Source organism: Astatotilapia calliptera, chromosome 13, assembly GCF_964374335.1.
Source record: "Astatotilapia calliptera chromosome 13, fAstCal68.1, whole genome shotgun sequence".
In the NCBI taxonomy this organism is placed as follows: Eukaryota; Metazoa; Chordata; class Actinopteri; order Cichliformes; family Cichlidae; genus Astatotilapia; species Astatotilapia calliptera.
Window position 1 is genome coordinate 15,673,911 of NC_137434.1, and position 17,463 is coordinate 15,691,373.

Here is a 17,463-nt window from a genome sequence, read left to right on the forward strand (position 1 = left end):
ACATTCATATCAATGATGAGTTTATGTATGTTTTTCACCACAACTGTATGTGTACTTATGACAAAGTGGAACTAGAGTACTTTTCAAAACCTTACTGTTTTAAAATATTTATGTAGAAAATAACAGGAAAAGGGATCTAATGACCCCACTCCCTCCAAATCCCTAAATGCTCCCTCCCCTTCCCTTTTCAGTAGGTTTTCCCCCTAACACAGTTAAAAGAGCATGGTAAGACTTATGTAAGTCCTTCACTTTTTTTTCCTCTCTCAGGAGCTTATTTGCGCAAATTACAAAGCTTGATTCTCTAAATGATTTTGCTTTATCGGTTGAATGTTCTCATTGACTCACTAGAAAGCCTGTAGTGTACTTTTTGTAGAAACCAGGCACAGATTCGAATCTTGTATTCTCTACGCTAATCCAGCACCTCTCTGTTGGATTAATGTTGTTTCTCTGTAGAGGGAATAAGCAACTTTTTTTTCTGCTTAAATAACCTCATGGATCAAAGTCCCTTACAGCCACATCCTACAATTGTCAGTAAGCTGTGGGTGGACAGAGGAGAAAGCAGCAGTATTTGAGTAAAACACGGCAGTAGTGGGGCAGAGGGTGAGAGGCGTCGGCTTGTCTGATCAGCTGAGGTTGACTGAAGCTATCACTGTAAAGCATGTGTGCGGCAGCTCTGGAGGAGTACTGTGGGTCCATTTTTTGGGTGAGTTAAACAAGCAGAAAGACTGAAGAATTAATCCAAACAAACATATCAGACTAGTAACATACAAAGTAAATTGTATGGAAGGTATGTTGAGAATGACAGCAAACAGACATAATAGCAGCTCATATTACCATGTCAGGGACAAGTTGATGTTGAAGTTGGTATTGGAGTTTGTGGTGGTTTTTTTGAAGATCTTTCTTTCCTATACTTTGGAGACAAAAGGTTTAAGGCAAGTGTAAAAAGGGTAAAAAGCTGTTCATGTTATTGTGTCAACCCATTCAACACAGATTAAACAAACAAGAAGGTAATGATTTCTATTTGTCACAGCAACTATGAAAGACCTCTTCCAAATATGCAGAAAAGAAGATGATTAACGTTCTGGTTTCAGAGTTTCTGGTTTCAGAGACTTAATCAGTTGCACTTTATGGTTCCCTTGGAAGGGCAGCAGGACTTTGTTATGTATATGTGTTTGTTTGTATGTGTTCTTCAGAATGTTTCATATCTGAAGCGACCAGACCCAGACCTTCCACTATGTGTGGAACAGACAGTTCTTGTATGGATCCCCCTTTGTTTCCTGTGGCTCTGTGCCCCATGGCACCTGCTGGCTCTCTGTCAGAGTGCAAATGTAAACACAAAACAACTGTCCAAGCTCTACATCTGCAAACAGGTAAGAAATACTATCTAATAAAGACATCTTCATAAAAAATTGTTGTTTCAGTTCATAGCTTAGGTAGCTGTCTTCTAGTTTCAAAAGTTTAACTGTATACTGTAAAAAAAAAGTGCTTTACTGTAAAGTTTTACAGAATTTACAGGAAAAACAGAATTTCTGTTATTTTTAAATACATAAAATATGAATCAAATTACAATAAAATCACAGTATAAAATGACAAAATGACATTAAAAGTAGTTTATGTACTTTCACATGGATTTGTTGTCAGTTAACACATTTGTTGTGTTTTGATGGAAGCATTTGTTGCGCATTATTTTTATCTTGGGTAAAAGAAGGATGTAGTCTGAATCCAAGTTTCTAATCATTTATTGCCTCAAGCAGTTCAAACCATAAGCATGTACATGGATCTCTTTCATTCAGAAAAACACAGTCTGCAAGCAGTTAGCTGTAACCAACTTCCTGAAAGAGACTTACCTTCCCTTAACATTACAGAGAATTATATATCAATTTGTGCTTTCAATTGGTCAAAACTGTTGGGATCTGTCCCCACTCCTCGGGTGAGAGCGGCTGGTGCCTGGCAGGGGCAGTGTTCCTGCTCTCCTGATGTGGTCCTGCGCGCGTCAGCTGCCTGCCCAGCTGCCTGTGAGCCCAGGCTCATGACCAAGCCTGTGGTGCGCCACCATCGCTTGCCATGCGGTCGAGAAGACCAGCTTCACTGTTGCCACTGGACAAGCAGCCGGCGTGGTTCGTTGCATGGCTGTGGTGAGGCTGACACACCCGAGCTGCATTAGCTTGTCACGCCTCCCCTGCCTATAAGGGCGAACAAGGTCCTGAAGGATATTGTTGTTGGTGTGTGTAGATGTGTACAGCAACCAAGCGTAAATAAGTGTTTAAAAGCATTAAGATGTGGGCGGTTCCATCGCTCTCCTGTCACAGACTTGTTGGTGTCAAAGGGTATTGTAAAAATGTGAGTTTGAATAAGCTTTCTGAACTTTTTAAGGAAATTCTGAAATTGTTATAGTTGTGGTGTTTCGGTGAAAATCCTAAAAAGTCATCGAACTATATGGAAAGTACAAAGTTACCGTAGTCCTGATTGTAGAACTTTTACATTTTCCTTCAGTGTTTCCTCAATGTGCTCATTCAGTGTTCTTCATTCTGTAAAGTTCTTGTCTCCCTGTTTCAAATTATTGTTTCCCTGTGTTTTTTACGTTAGTCATTTGTCTCCTGTATCTTGCAATTAGTTTTGCTTTCTTTTTAAGCTGTGCCTTTTTCTCCAGCTATATCTGCTTCGCTTAATTCTTATGTGTGGTTTTTATAACCTAATTCCTTTGTTCTTTGTCAGGTCATTTGTTAACCTGCTTTCATGAGCTCCAAGTTCTCTGAAAAAGCTTTTTGCTGTTAAATTTTCCCCCTATGGACTGTAATCATCCTAACTGAAGATTAGTTTTCACTAAAGGTTTCTCAGTATTGCATTAACATTCCCCTCTTCCCACACTTCATGCTAGTTCACAAATGCACAAATGCAGAAAAACAGCTACACAATGAAATACACAATCAGTACATATATGACTCATTTTACAGACTGCGCCTTTGCGCTGGACTATCTATCCAACTTGAATGGAATGGCTGTACCATCCAGTGATACCAGTTTTGAAAGGGACTCTACCAAAAATTATAATAAAACCTGCAGACAAACGGTGAGCAGTAGCTAACATTCTTCAATAAAAACCAACAAAACCAAGCTTGATGAGAGCAGTCATCGCAGGGCAAACGACCGACAGAGCCTCTCCCGAACCCAGCACAGCCCTGAGTTGTGGGCGGATCGATCCAAGTATCGATACCAAGTCGGCATCGGTATTGGATCATTACTAGCGTGGTGAGATTGATTCTTTACTTTACGTTCCACTCTCGTTTGCAATGCTGTGGTTTCGGCAAAGATGAAACAGCCAGGTCACCAGACTCGCCACACCTGTATCAGCGCAGAGCAGACACACATTGCTCCCCTTTTGTGTTTAAATGTTGCGCCGTCACATGACGTGACTTAGACGCATTGGGTCTTGTTAAGTTGTTTACATATCATTTATATTTTTACCAGTTCTTGTTGTTGTTGTTGAGAATTTTAATTGTAATTTTTGTTGTATAGTTTCTCAACAGCACTTGTTTGTTTTAGTTTGTTTACTGGTTTGCACTTTTTACTTAAGATTTTTCTAGAAAAAAATTGATCATATTCATTTTCGATAAGCATTTTCTATTTAATTATAAAATTTGTCCTAATTATGCCCTGGGAACACTTAAGGTCATGAAAATTAATTGAGATTTAGCAATTCAATGACGCATCCACCTTCTTTATTTAAAGGTACCGATATCAGTATCGGTATCGATATCGGTATCAGCGATATTGGCCCCTATTTACTTGGTATTGGATCGATACCAAAATATGCACTATCAAACACCACTAGTTTAAATACTCTTGTTGTCAGCTGTGTTGGAAATGGTCCCTACTTCTCACTTTGACTTTGGATGTGCCTTTTGGATGATTTCCTTCCGTAACACTGCACCTGTAATTTTAAAATGAAAACTACCCCAGAAACCCTCTTTTGCCATATGTTCCTTGCCATGTGTCAATTTAACACAATTAGAGAAGCACAAGAAGATATGTGCATTGTCTCTTTAAAAAATTCCAGGGCTTCTCCCCTGGAGTAGATCTGCTCCAGGCCTGTATCCCTATGTTAAAAAAACATTATCCAGTGGTGTGTCCTGCTGTAAATCATGTGATTAAATCATATGATTAACCATCTGCTGTGGAAAAAGTGACATGGATGTTAGCACAGTGCATTTCATCATCTGTTTGCACACTTTCTCACAGTGACCTTTGCATTGTAAATATGATGTCATGAATAACACACTGCTGGTAAGTACACACAGAATTTGGCAACTGAAAAGTTAAGTCTGCATGGCCCACAAGCTCATGCGACCCTAGTATGGCGCTGTCATCTTCCTGCTCCTGTAGAAAAAACCAAACACAAAAACATACATACATCCACCCTTTCCCCCACTGTCTGGGTGGAGTAGGTGCAATCTTGAGGACATTTGTCCCCACTAGGGATGGGTATCGTTTAGGTTTTATCCGATACCGGTGCCAAATCGGTACTTTTGAAACGGTGCCGGTGCTCAAACAGTGCTCAAACCGGTGCTTAAAGAATGGAGAACACAAAATTGGTCCAAAAACCTCTCATGTTCAGCTGTTTTTTTGTAAAAAGATAACAATGTTAGCCTTTTCTGCAGCTATGGGGCATATATGGTATCACTCTTGGCTGGAAGCAGTGCTTAAACAATGGAAAAAACACAAACTTTGTCCAAAAGCCTCTCATGTTCGGCTGTTTCCCTCTTTTTCCTTTGGTCATTTTAGCCTTTTTGGCCAGGGTGAAGGGAGTATCTGCCATCAAACAAGAGGACAGCCGCATGTAGCTATGATGATGTTTGCTAGTTCACCTTACGTGCATTAATGTAATAACGTGGTTAGCCTACTCAACGTAAATTACACACGAACAACATTAAGCTACTCACGCAGAGAAGAACGGCTGCTGCTGCCATCATCATTCTCATAATTTCTGCTACACTGGCAGGGCTACGGGCCAGGACTCTCCTCTTCGGGTTTTTGGGTATGTTGCTAACTCCGGGTCCGATAACAGGCACCACACCCGCAGTAGATGTGCTCGGTGTGAGGTCTCGCAGCAAGCTATCAAATACGGCGCATTTCTCACCTTTAAAAAAACCGCTATGCGTCGCCTGGTGTTTCATCAGATTTGAGGTGTTACCTCCTTTGACAGTATCACAGTATCAGCTTAAAGCACTTGTTGCAGGCTGCTGAGTTTGCATATTTTGCTGTGAAGTACAGCCAGACTTTGACCGCTTCGCCTTGGGCATTTTTAATCTGTAGCTCTGCTCTAAAAGAACGTACGTACCTGGCCCTGCCTACTATCCTCGGAAACGTAAAATGATTGGCTAGAAGTGTATCACAGCTCAGGAAAAAAAAGCACCGAAATAAAGCACCGAAATGTGCGCTGCTTTTCGGTCTGGTTACTACCGTTTATGTCAGAACCGGTGCCATCATGACACCGGACACCGGTGCCCATCCCTAGTCCCCACTGTCAGTCCAGTCAGTCTCCTCATGTTTATTGCTGATAGCAGAACTTCTTGTGCCGCATACTTAAGTTTCAGCAATATGACATCATTTCAAAAGGAAAAAGGAGAATTTAGAATGAAGAATTCTAAATTTAGAAGTTAGAATTTCAAAACACTTTCATCCACCAGCCACACACTTCACACAACATTAATTGTCTATTAGATATTGAGTCTCTTCCCATGTAACCAGGTGTGCCTGGTAAAACATCCCCCACACATCAGGAACAAGAAACTCAATAATCTATTAGAGTTGGCACTTACTTATTTAAGCCCTCTACAGCATTCTGTTCAACTCAGTTCAATCATCTTTCCCCAACATATGTTGTTCCTAGAGTATTTAAAAGTAGAATGGGAGGGAGAGCCTTCAGTTTTCAGGCCCCTCTTCTGTGGAACCAGCTTCCAGTTTGGATTCGGGAGACAGACACTATCTCTACTTTTAAGATTAGGCTTAAAACTTTCCTTTTTGCTAAAGCATATAGTTAGGGCTGGACCAGGTGACCCTGAATCCTCCCTTAGTTATGCTACAATAGATGTAGGCTGCCGGGGGATTCCCATGATGCATTGAGTTTTTCCTTTCCAGTCACCTTTCTCACTCACTATGTATTAACAGACCTCTCTGCATTGAATCATATCTGTTATTAACCTCTGTCTCTCTTCCACAGCATGTCTTCTTTCCTGTCTTCCTTCTGTCACCCCAACCGGTCGCAGCAGATGGCCGCCCCTCCCTGAGCCTGGTTCTGCCAGAGGTTTCTTCCTGTTAAAAGGGAGTTTTTCCTTCCCACTGTCGCCAAAGTGCTTGCTCATAGGGGGTCATATGATTGTTGGGTTTTTCTCTGTATCTATGAAGCACCTTGAGGCGACTTTTGTTGTGATTTGGCGCTATATAAATAAAATTGAATTGAATTGAATTGAATATAATAATAGTCTGCTAGTTTATATATCACTTCTCATCCCACTAAGTGAACCGGACAAGATGATAATAACAGAAACGCATGCTTAAAATACTATCTGATCTTCATGAGCTTTATTGCATGTGTGTCTGTGTTAGTAGGATTAATGCATTTATACTTATTTTTGTCATTTTTGTGTACCTCTCCTCTTTGCGGTGCTCCAGAAACTTTCTCAATTCTACACTCCAAGGCAGTTGTTTTTTCTCTCCAGGCTCCTTAACCCAATTTCATTTCCCACACTAAAACAACAGTGTTCCTCCATGTGTCCTCCCCCTCCTGCGGTCTCCTCTCCCCAACCTTGCAGCAGTCCAGTGGCACTCAGTTCTCTTCAGCTTTTTCCTGTGTATTGCCACTGTCTCTTCCATTGGCATTTTACTCCAAATGTGGCAAATGTCAAATTCGGACAGTCTTCCCAAGGTACATTCACATAGTGCAGTTGCAGCTTGTTATACTGTGAGTGAGAGTATTGCAATTACAATACAACAAAAAGGTGACTCAATTAACTTTATATTCAGATACATATAAAAATCCATTTTACAGTTGATATAATCAAAAATAAACAGTAAATTGTCAATAATCTAATGAGAATTTCAATCACTATTTTACTTAGTTCAACTAGTTTAAGTATGTTTTTAAGGGTATTATATAATCTTTTGCATTACATATGGAATAACAGTACATGAACTCCAACTAATAACAGTCCTTTAACTTCCTAAGACCCGAACTTTTTCATGTCATGCACTTTTAATTTCTCTTTGCTATTTGGGCTGATTGGCACCTGATGAATGTAAAAACAAAGAATTACCAGATTTTTATTTTATTTATTTATTTTTTACCTGCTTTTTGTTTCTAAGATAAATGAGATTCACATATGAGGATGTTTGTTTTAAATTTCGATAGAACAGTGGCAGTATAATGTCCTCGTAGGTGGATATCAGGCCATTGTAGAGCAAAATTTAGTATTTTGGTCTAGACAAAACAAAATGTGATGTCCACATATGTGGACGCCGGGTCCTAGGAAGTTAATGCAATTTTTTAATAGAATAACATGATTTATTCTCATGTCTGGTCTGTGTTTTCTTCCTTCAGCTTGTGGCGTCTCTGTTGTTCCTAACAGCCATAGCACACCTGGGAGTCACACTAGGAGAAGATTTTGGTCCAAACAGTGACCAATCTTCAAAAAATGCTGCTGCATACTACGCAAATCCAGTTTTATTTGCAGTCACATGGGTAAATAGAGCAACCTTTATATTTATTTATTTAAATTTGAAAGGATTTGTTTTTATGTTCTGATGTGTCTTCTTTGTTAGATCCTTGTCCTGCTTTGCCATGAAGGATTAAGACGGGAAGGAGCAATAGACTCTGCCTCTATTTTCCTCTTCTGGTTGCTCCTTGTAGTGTGTGACATCTTTCCTTTCCAGACCCTCCTACGAGAGGCTCTCAGACTGGTATGAATGAAGACATTTGATCAAGTTGAATTAAAGTAGAAGAAAAATAGTAAATTTAATCAGACATGATGCAATAACTTGATATGATTGACTGTATATTTTCCATAACACACCGTTTTCTGTTTCTTCGGGACCCTTTAAAGTATTTCTTTCTCTCATTTTTGGTATTTAGGGCGAGGTCCGTGATGTCCCACGTTTCAGCCTTTTCTACATTTCTTTTGGGCTTAAACTGATTTCATTAGTTCTTTCTACTGTGGCTGATATCCCCCCAGAAGCCAAAGACCTTATAAAAAAGGTACCCTTTATTTGTTATTGGTTTTGTTTGTTTGTTTTCCGAGGGTGAAGTTTTATAAGCATAGATTAAATAAGATAGATTGAACCTTGTTTTTATCCACAGAATCCTGAAGCAGGTGCAGCATTTTTGAGTAGAATAACATTCAACTGGTTAAACAGGTAACATTAAGGTCACTATAGTCGGAATCTTAACAAGCACCTACATATGTGCTCCATGTCTTCAAAGTTCTCATTGTTTTTACAGTATGGTCTTAAAAGGCTACAAACAACCTCTGGTTCAGGAGGACATGTGGGATCTGAATGAGAGTGATAGCACTGCTTTCATCAATGAGCGTTTCCAGCATTTCATGAAGCCTGAGTTGGATGCAGCTAGGGTCCGCTTCCAGAACAAGATGAAAAGGAAATTGTTTCAGAACATACACAGTGCCCAGGAAGACCCACAGCAAAATGGGCTTTCCAGTGGTCTGGGGAAAAGGGTGAGTTAGGATGTACTAATGATGGTGAGAGCATTTCATCAAAATCACTTCCACTCACATGTACACAATATTGAGCTACAGTCTAAACGGATTTTACCAACACCACTAATCAACATTACTATGTTTTTTTCTGAATAAATCTCATCAACTGTGCTTGAACGATCTGTTCCTTTAGGAGGAAAGGGGGAAGAAGGAAGATGAAAAGAAGAAAAAGGACAATAAGGAGGAAGAGAACTATCCCAATTCATGGCTGATTACCACCATTTACAAGACCTTTAAAAGGATTCTGATTGAATCTTTCTGCTTCAAACTTCTGGAGGATGTGTTAACCTTTGTCAGTCCTCAGCTCCTTAAGTGAGTAAGATATTACAGAACGTTACAGAAATAAAACAACAGATTTAAGAGAAGAACAATGTTGTGCTTGTACAATGTCGCTGGACTTAAACTAGGAACTTAGCTGTGTTGTACCCTGCAGTGGACTACAATGGTCTCTTAATAGTTCACTTTTCTGACCTTCTGATGTATGTCTGTGAAGGTTTTCTGATGCATATTTTTCAATAAGACAATTATATCACTTAACCCTCTGGGCTCTATCCTGGCCATTTGTGGCCACTTCACTTTTCTTTTTTCATTCTGTTAATGCAAATGGAATGAAACTTCCCAAAAGTGTGTATTCTTTTCAGATTTTTTTAATTTTCAACATCAGCTCCTTAATAATGTCAATAATACAGTGGCTTGCAAAAGTATTCGGCCCCCTTGAACTTTTCCACATTTTGTCACATTACAGCCACAAACATGAATCAATTGTATTGGAATTCCACATGAAAGTGGTGTACAAAGTGGTGTACACGTGAGAAGTGGAACGAAAATCATACATGATTCCAAACATTTTTTACAAATAAATACCTGAAAAGTGTGGTGTGCGGAATTATTCAGCTCCCTGAGTTAATACTTTGTAGAACCACCTTTTGCTGCAATTACAGCTGCCAGTCTTTTAGGGTATGTCTCTACCAGCTTTGCACATCTAGAGACTGAAATCTTTGCCCATTCTTCTTTGCAAAACAGTTCCAGCTCAGTCAGATTAGATGGACAGCGTTTGTGAACAGCAGTTTTCAGATCTTGCCACAGATTCTCGATTGGATTTAGATCTGGACTTTGACTGGGCCATTCTAACACATGGATATGTTTTGTTTTAAATCATTCCATTGTTGCCCTGGCTTTATGTTTAGGGTCGTTGTCCTGCTGGAAGGTGAACCTCCGCCCCAGTCTCAAGTCTTTTGCAGACTCCAAGAGGTTTTCGTCCAAGATTGCCCTGTATTTGGCTCCATCCTTCTTCCCATCAACTCTGACCAGCTTCCCTGTCCCTGCTGAAGAGAAGCATGATGCTGCCACCATCATATTTGACAGTGGGGATGGTGTGTTCAGAGTGACGTGCAGTGTTAGTTTTCTGCCACACATAGCGTTTTGCATTTTGGCCAAAAAGTTCCATTTTGGTCTCCTCTGACCAGAGCACCTTCTTCCACATGTTTGCTGTGTCCCCCACATGGCTTGTGGCAAACTGCAAACGGGACTTATTGTGGTTTTCTGTTAACAATGGCTTTCTTCTTGCCACTCTTCCATAAAGGCCAACTTTGTGAAGTGCACGACAGATAGTTGTCCTGTGGACAGATTCCCCCACCTGAGCTGTAGATCTCTGCAGCTCGTCCAGAGTCACCATAGGCCTCTTGGCTGCATTTCTGATCAGGGCTCTCCTTGTTCGGCCTGTGAGTTTAGGTGGACGGCCTTGTCTTGGTAGGTTTACAGTTGTGCCATACTCCTTCCATTTCTGAATGATCGCTTGACCAGTAGAGCACTGGTCAAGCGATGTTCAAGGCTTGGGAAATCTTTTTCGTAGCCTAAGCCTGCTTTAAAACCCAGAGAGTTAAAGGAATTTATGCAATTACCTGTTACAGATGTAACAGTTTTACCATATTTAGGTAAACATAAAAAAAAACCCATTTTGTTCTCTCTTAAGTTTGTTGTTTTTAGATTTACTTGCTATTACCGTTTAAAATCCTTTGTGTTAACTATTTACTATTGCCAATCTGTGGGACCAGTATCCCAATACAGGAAGTCTGGGTCAGCTCTCTGTTTAAGAAGTTCTAATCGCTGGATGAGTATTACTCAGCAGGCAATGCAAAGTTCAGATGGGGCTGATGTGGCTCAGGGGGCTCGCCCAGCTTTAATGGTCTCAAAATCGTCTGTATGTTTTTCCTGCTTATCTGATAAAATCCGGGGACCTGAGTAGCCTTGCAGTTCTGGTCTCCATCAGGCACATAGTTACAGCGGCTCCCCCCTGGTGCACTTGGTATTTAAGTGGATTAGCTTTAGGGGGTTTGACAGTAGGCCTCAACTGTATGTTATGTGTAAATGGCTGAAGTAACCTGTAAGAGCTATTTACATTAAAATGGGTCAATACTCAGATTTTTACCTGTACTGTTTCACAACGGGTTAAAAGGTTATTCTGGGCGCTCTCTTTTATACTCTACCAAGTCCCATTTGCCTCCCCTTCTCTCTCCTTTCAGCAATTAACTATCACTATTAACTAACAGCTAAATCACATATGAATTCTGATTCTGGGTTTAACTGTTATATTGCTACAAGATCCAAGCCAGATCATGTCTACACACAAAAAATCTAGACTCTTACACTACTCAAACTACATTTCTCATTTAACATATTGATCAAACTTATATTATGATTTATCTTTTGTCAAAAATAAAGAAAGATAAAAAATGAAGATAAAAATAAAGATTAAAACTATATATCACATTACAAAAATTGGATGTTAAACCTTTTCACCCTCTCTCAGATATGTTGAGAAGAAAGACAGGGGGCATTAAAATTTTCTCTGTCCCTCATGTCTCGACACTGGTGATTCATAACCGATAACAGGAGTGGCAGGATGAAATGAGGACATTGTTAGATAAGTGCTAAAGATGAAGCTGGAGATTAGCATGTTTTCTTCTTTTTTTTTTCTGTTTTTCCTAGATTGATGATCTCGTTCACTCAGGACAAATCCAGATATGCCTGGGAGGGCTATTTGTATGCAGTGTTGCTGATGGTGGTGGCTCTGCTACAGTCTCTGACCCTACAGCAGTATTTCCAGCGCTGCCATGTGCTGGGGATGAAGGTTCGCACTGCACTTATGGCTGCTGTGTATAAAAAGGTAAAAACAGGAGTGACAGAACACCATTTATTGATATTGGTGTGAAAAAAAAATCAAATGCTGTGTAATATAAATTACTGTTACACATTAGAAGAAAAAAATTACTAGTCATAATTTTCTGCTTAAGTCAGTTGTCAGATGTTTCAGTTTTAAAGTACTTTTATCAGCACATACTTGTCACAGAAAAAACCTGTGTTAGTCTATAGCTCTAGTTTCCATCAATACTTTTACTATTGATCTCAATGATTAATTTTGTGAGTTCTCAGTCACTACTGGTGAAGACCCTGATTGAATAGCCAATCAGAATACATAATTTTTGTTTTTATGAAGTTTTATTAAGTTTTACCAAATCTTGGAAATCAGGAAATGAAGAAAATACTCCTGAGACATCAAAAACTATTTACATTATTTCTAAAAGAAAGTCAGCTTGGCTTTTTTCAATATATAGGGTTATGGAGGTTTTTTTTAAGTGACATACAGAGTAAGAAAAAATATCACTTATATGCTTCTCTTACTTAATTTTCACCCCACTTTCTAATTAATAAGCCCTTTTTATCCCTTTTCTAAGGCATTAGTGGTGTCCAATGACACTCGTAAGGAGTCAACAGTAGGGGAAATGGTGAACCTGATGTCAGCAGATGCCCAGCGCTTCAATGATGTGACCAACTTTATCCACCTGCTGTGGTCCTGCCCTCTGCAGATCATCATATCCATTGTTTTCCTGTGGCTGGAGTTAGGACCTTCTGTGTTGGCAGGACTGGGAGTCATGGTGTTAATAATTCCAACCAATGCAGTGCTAGCAACCAAGGCCAGAAAACTCCAGGTCAGGGGAAATACTAGCCAAATCTTCTTTGCTTCTGTAAACCTCTGTGCGAGATTCTAAATCAAATAATCAGGATGAGATTAAACTGCAAATTGTAATTTTTTATTCAAAATGTTTAACTACAGTATTGGATTGATTGTTTATGTCATGGTCTGCGTGGCAGGCCGTCGGGATGTGAGGAATGAGGACCCAAACGCTGGACTCTTTATGATGAACAGTGCGTTTATTTACAGTGCTGTAAATAGTTCACACAATAAATTTAATAAGTTTTATTCAAGATGTTTAACTAAATTATTGCATTGACTGTTTAATAGATTTTGATACAGTCCCCCTCTTTCAGAGGCTCAAAAGTAGATAGACAATTGAGTGACGCAGCATGCAGGCTCAGCCACGTGTCTCACAGTCAACATACAGATTTGCTCTCATAGACCAGTCTCCCTTCTATAAACTGACCAAAAATTTCTTTGGAGTTTAATTATATTAATTATAATGTGAAGAAAGTGATCACTGTAACTTTCAACATGCGATTCTTGCTGGTGAAAAAGTTGTTTTGTTTTGTTTTTTCAAATGAATTACACAGAATAAATTGCTGTTCAAAACACTTTAAGTATTGTCTTATTGCCTGTTTAACATGAGCTACATTGTGTCTCTTTTCAGATAGAGAACATGAACTTTAAAGATAAGAGAATGAAAATCATGAATGAAATTCTAAATGGGATCAAGGTGAGCTCCCTTATTCAGTGTATTCATGGTGTATGTAGATGCCTTCCTTACATGTAAGACATTGATGCTTCAAGAAACTGCAGTAACTTCAACAATAAGTGCTCTGCTGCCGCACCGTTCCTTCTGCCTCACTGCCTCCTCACTGTCTTTTTCTTTTGTCTCCCACCAGATTCTGAAGCTGTATGCTTGGGAGCCATCCTTCCAGAAGCAGGTGGAAGACATTAGAGGGGAAGAACTAAAAGTCATGAAGAAGTCTGCCTACCTACACTCCTTCTCCATTCTTACCTCATGCTGCATTCCAGCTCTGGTGAGTTCTGTCAGAGAGCTTCGCAGAGACTAGAATCAAATGGTAAACAAACTTTTTTCTTAAACTGACTGTGCTTGCAGGTTTCTCTGGCCACGTTTGCAATATTTGTTAGTGTGAGCAACGATAATGTGTTAACTGCTGAGAGAGCTTTTACTTCCATCTCTCTCTTCAACATCCTCCGAGCTCCTCTTGCCATGCTGCCCATGCTCATTGCTTCCATTGTACAAGTAAGTGAACAGAGCTACATCACGCACATGTATCAAGCCTGTGATAACATCAAACTTAACCTGTTCTTTGAATTTTCAGACAGCAGTGTCTAAGAAGCGCCTGGAGAAGTTTCTGGCAGGGGAAGACATCGACAGTGACATTGTGCGCCAAGACCCCAGTTTCAGTATGTTCACCATTAGAATTTGCACTTGTTCTACAGCTGAAGATTGAAGCTTAGTCACAGTTTTTATGTGTGCGGATCATCTGTTAAGCTCTGTCTTGGTCTGTGTTCATTTTTTAGATACTGCTGTGAGCATATGTGATGGTTCCTTTGCTTGGGAAAAAGATGCAAAGCCTCTGCTGAAAGAGTATGTCTGTGTTGGTCATCAAAAAGTTACTAGTTAACTTAATTAACTGTGAGCTGTTGCTTCAGGCACTTTTTAAAAGTTTTTCCTGTCTGGCTAAATTCAAACTCAGGATATGTTTAAAAGTTCACACAAATTTTCGTTTTCAACATATGAAACATCATCTGTGTCCTAGTTTAAATTAAACGTAGGGTTTAAATGATTTGCAAATCACTGCGTGCTTTTTTTATCCAAATGGTACACTATGTTCCACACATTTATGAAACACAGTTGTATTTTTCCTACTGTTTTTACAGTAATGACCATATTTATTATGTGTGTCCAGTGTGAATTTGGACATTGAGCCTGGTCGGTTGGTTGCCGTAGTGGGAGCTGTTGGGTCAGGAAAGTCGTCTCTTATGTCAGCCCTCCTTGGAGAGATGCACAGTACCAAAGGTTTTATCAACATTGGGGTAATGGCTTTTTCCCCGTTTGTATTTATCAGTGTGTGTTAAAAAAAAACATGCAAAATAAAACAAAAACAAACACATAAAATAAACAATAAAGCATAGAAGACTTTAACAATCACATTACAATTTTTTTTTTTAAGTATGCAATAATAAACATTAAAGGCTTTAGCTAACAAAGCAAAGATATAGAAGCAACAGCAAAAGCCTAATTCGTTCAAGGCAGTATTGATAATCTGGTCTAAACTCATCAGCATTGGTGGAGATTAATTCAGACACAGCAGAATAAAGAAGTATATTTTTCTACAAATTGAGGCATTTTAGCACAGTTTTTGTGAAATTGAGACAGAGGATTTGCTGTGGCAACCCTTAAAAAAATTAGCCAAAAGAAGAATAAGAATTTTTGCTCAGCAAGGTTTCTAATTCATAAAATTAAATTCCAGTTTCTTTTTTGTCTTTTTATTACATAAGTGTCTTTACTCCAGCTTGGTGTGATCATTTTTTTTAGAAAGACAATGTAAAACAATGCTAAATCCACTGGGCAAGCCACCTGTTCAAAGAACAGTTTTATCCATATTGAAAAGGGAATAACTCAAATCATTTTACTCACAGAATAAACTAAGTTCAGTGGAGTTTTCTAACATTTCTAGTAAAAGAATTGATTTTTTTTCCCATCTAGCATGGTAGTGTTTGGTCTGGATGAAATTTTGTGAATGCCAGTTTTTTATGATAAGACATGAGTAATAGTCTATTTCTTTCCAGGGTTCTCTTGCTTTTGTGCCACAGCAAGCCTGGATCCAAAATGCTACTTTGAAGGATAATATCTTGTTTGGATCTCCACATGAGGAAGAGAACTTCAAAAAGGTCATAGAGGCCTGTGCTCTTGCCCCAGACCTTGAGCTGCTGCCTGGAGGAGACCTCACTGAGATTGGAGAGAAAGTGAGTAACACTTTGAACGGTTCAGGTTTTTTGTTACACAAATATTTTTCCTCTATGCAAATACTGTGTATGGTCTTTATTGTAAACACATGTAAAATATTTGTTTCTTAAATACATGACAAAAAAGTAACAAAACAGAAGAGCTCTTCTGATTATAAAGGAAAGGCTAAAAGAGTGTGTCTCTTTTCCCCTCCTTTCTTCTCTTTTCAGGGTATCAATCTCTCAGGGGGTCAAAAGCAGCGTGTGAGCTTAGCCAGAGCAGTCTACAGTCAGGCTGATATCTATCTATTAGATGACCCTTTGTCTGCTGTGGACTCCCATGTAGGAAAGCATCTTTTTGAAAATGTAATTGGACCCAATGGATTACTTAAAGACAAGGTTTGTGCTTAAAAACATTTGATAATTATTTTACAGGAAAAAAGGGAGGAAAAAGGAAAAAAAAAAACTTTCCCATTTCTCATTTAATTTCTTCTGATGAATCTTGACATGAAATACTATCTGCCCAGGATATTCCAGCTGTTACTTGCATAGAAAACATGGTGTCTAATTTGTAGTATTTTACCTCATTTTACCCAGGACCAGAGCATTATGTAGAGGTTACAATAGGCTAAATATCACTAAATGACCAGGATAACTGAATAGCTAATAATGAAAGGTTAGGAATGAAAGCCACTTGGAAATAGAATTACAAGTTAGAAAATGTGTCTGTGAAGGTTCTCAGTCATCCAGGTCATCGTAGTCAAAGGAGCTTGCAGGGGATTAGAGGATCATCAGGGGGTCCTTTTGTCCCTCTGTGGGGGGATACTCCCACTAGGTTTATATCTGGGACTCTCCACCATTTGACCTTAGAACTGAAGAAGCTTCTCGGATGAGAGGTGAAACGTCTTCAAGCAACTTAAAGAAGTCCAGACGCTTTTCTTTGCAAGCTCCTTTGACAAGTTAGAAAATGTCACGGCTAGCAAGGCAAGCCATGTGGAGGTGAGATACGACCCAAAATGCAGGCACTGACTTAAATGAGAGTGAGCTTTATTTACACAATGACAATACAAACAGAAGTGGTGATGGCATGTGCAGAACCTAAAGGGAAACCTTTGGGAGGTAACACAAAGACCAACAAGCAGAGAAAACAGCACGGAGGAACACAGACAGACCAGTAAAAAGAAGGAGAAAACACAGGAGCAGTCAGGGAATGAGAAACAGGAGGGAGACACAGCTGGGGTTCATTATACATAACAAGACAAGGAGAAGCAAAACTAGACACATAGGACTGGGACTATCAAAATAAAACAGGAACTAAGAGACAATTCACAAAGATGCGGACTTGACATGGAGAGACAGACTGAAGGAACATGGCACATGGAACACAAGGAAGACAGTGACTTAAACTAGAAACCAGAATAACAAATAACATCAAGAGAACAAAACCACAAATAACCAATAATCTGGAAATAGAAATTAAACCCAAAACACTAGGAAACATGGCTTTATAAATGATTTTTAAATGATTAAACTAATTATTGTCAAGTCAGTCTGTGAACTGAATTATATTCTCTTTTTGATAAATACAACTTAATAATTTTTCATTTTTCTTTCTTTTTCTTTAATAATTACAATGTTTTTGTAAATCCTGTCAGTTCAGTATTTTTGTTATTGTTGAATTTATATTTAATTCTTCTAATAATTGTCTATTAAAAATCATTAAACTTTGGATATCTTTAC

At 39.0% G+C, this 17,463-nt stretch overlaps 1 protein-coding gene across 2 annotated transcripts in view; it reads left to right on the top strand.

The window, feature by feature from the left end:
* The first annotated feature begins 538 nt into the window (after positions 1-538).
* The window catches only part of LOC113035525 (ATP-binding cassette sub-family C member 2-like), a 34,136-nt gene continuing 17,211 nt past the window's right edge, over positions 539-17,463 (top strand). Inside the window, exons 1-18 of one of the 2 annotated variants that reach the window (XM_080288118.1) lie at positions 539-703; positions 1,194-1,370; positions 7,598-7,738; positions 7,819-7,956; positions 8,129-8,251; positions 8,354-8,409; positions 8,495-8,726; positions 8,902-9,080; positions 11,757-11,934; positions 12,503-12,757; positions 13,415-13,480; positions 13,650-13,787; positions 13,868-14,014; positions 14,094-14,178; positions 14,296-14,362; positions 14,685-14,811; positions 15,568-15,744; positions 15,955-16,122. In XM_080288118.1, coding sequence (XP_080144244.1) covers positions 659-703; positions 1,194-1,370; positions 7,598-7,738; positions 7,819-7,956; positions 8,129-8,251; positions 8,354-8,409; positions 8,495-8,726; positions 8,902-9,080; positions 11,757-11,934; positions 12,503-12,757; positions 13,415-13,480; positions 13,650-13,787; positions 13,868-14,014; positions 14,094-14,178; positions 14,296-14,362; positions 14,685-14,811; positions 15,568-15,744; positions 15,955-16,122 — 2,499 coding nt within the window. In that variant the 5' untranslated portion in view covers positions 539-658. The other variant, XM_026191143.2, reaches the window with a different exon arrangement.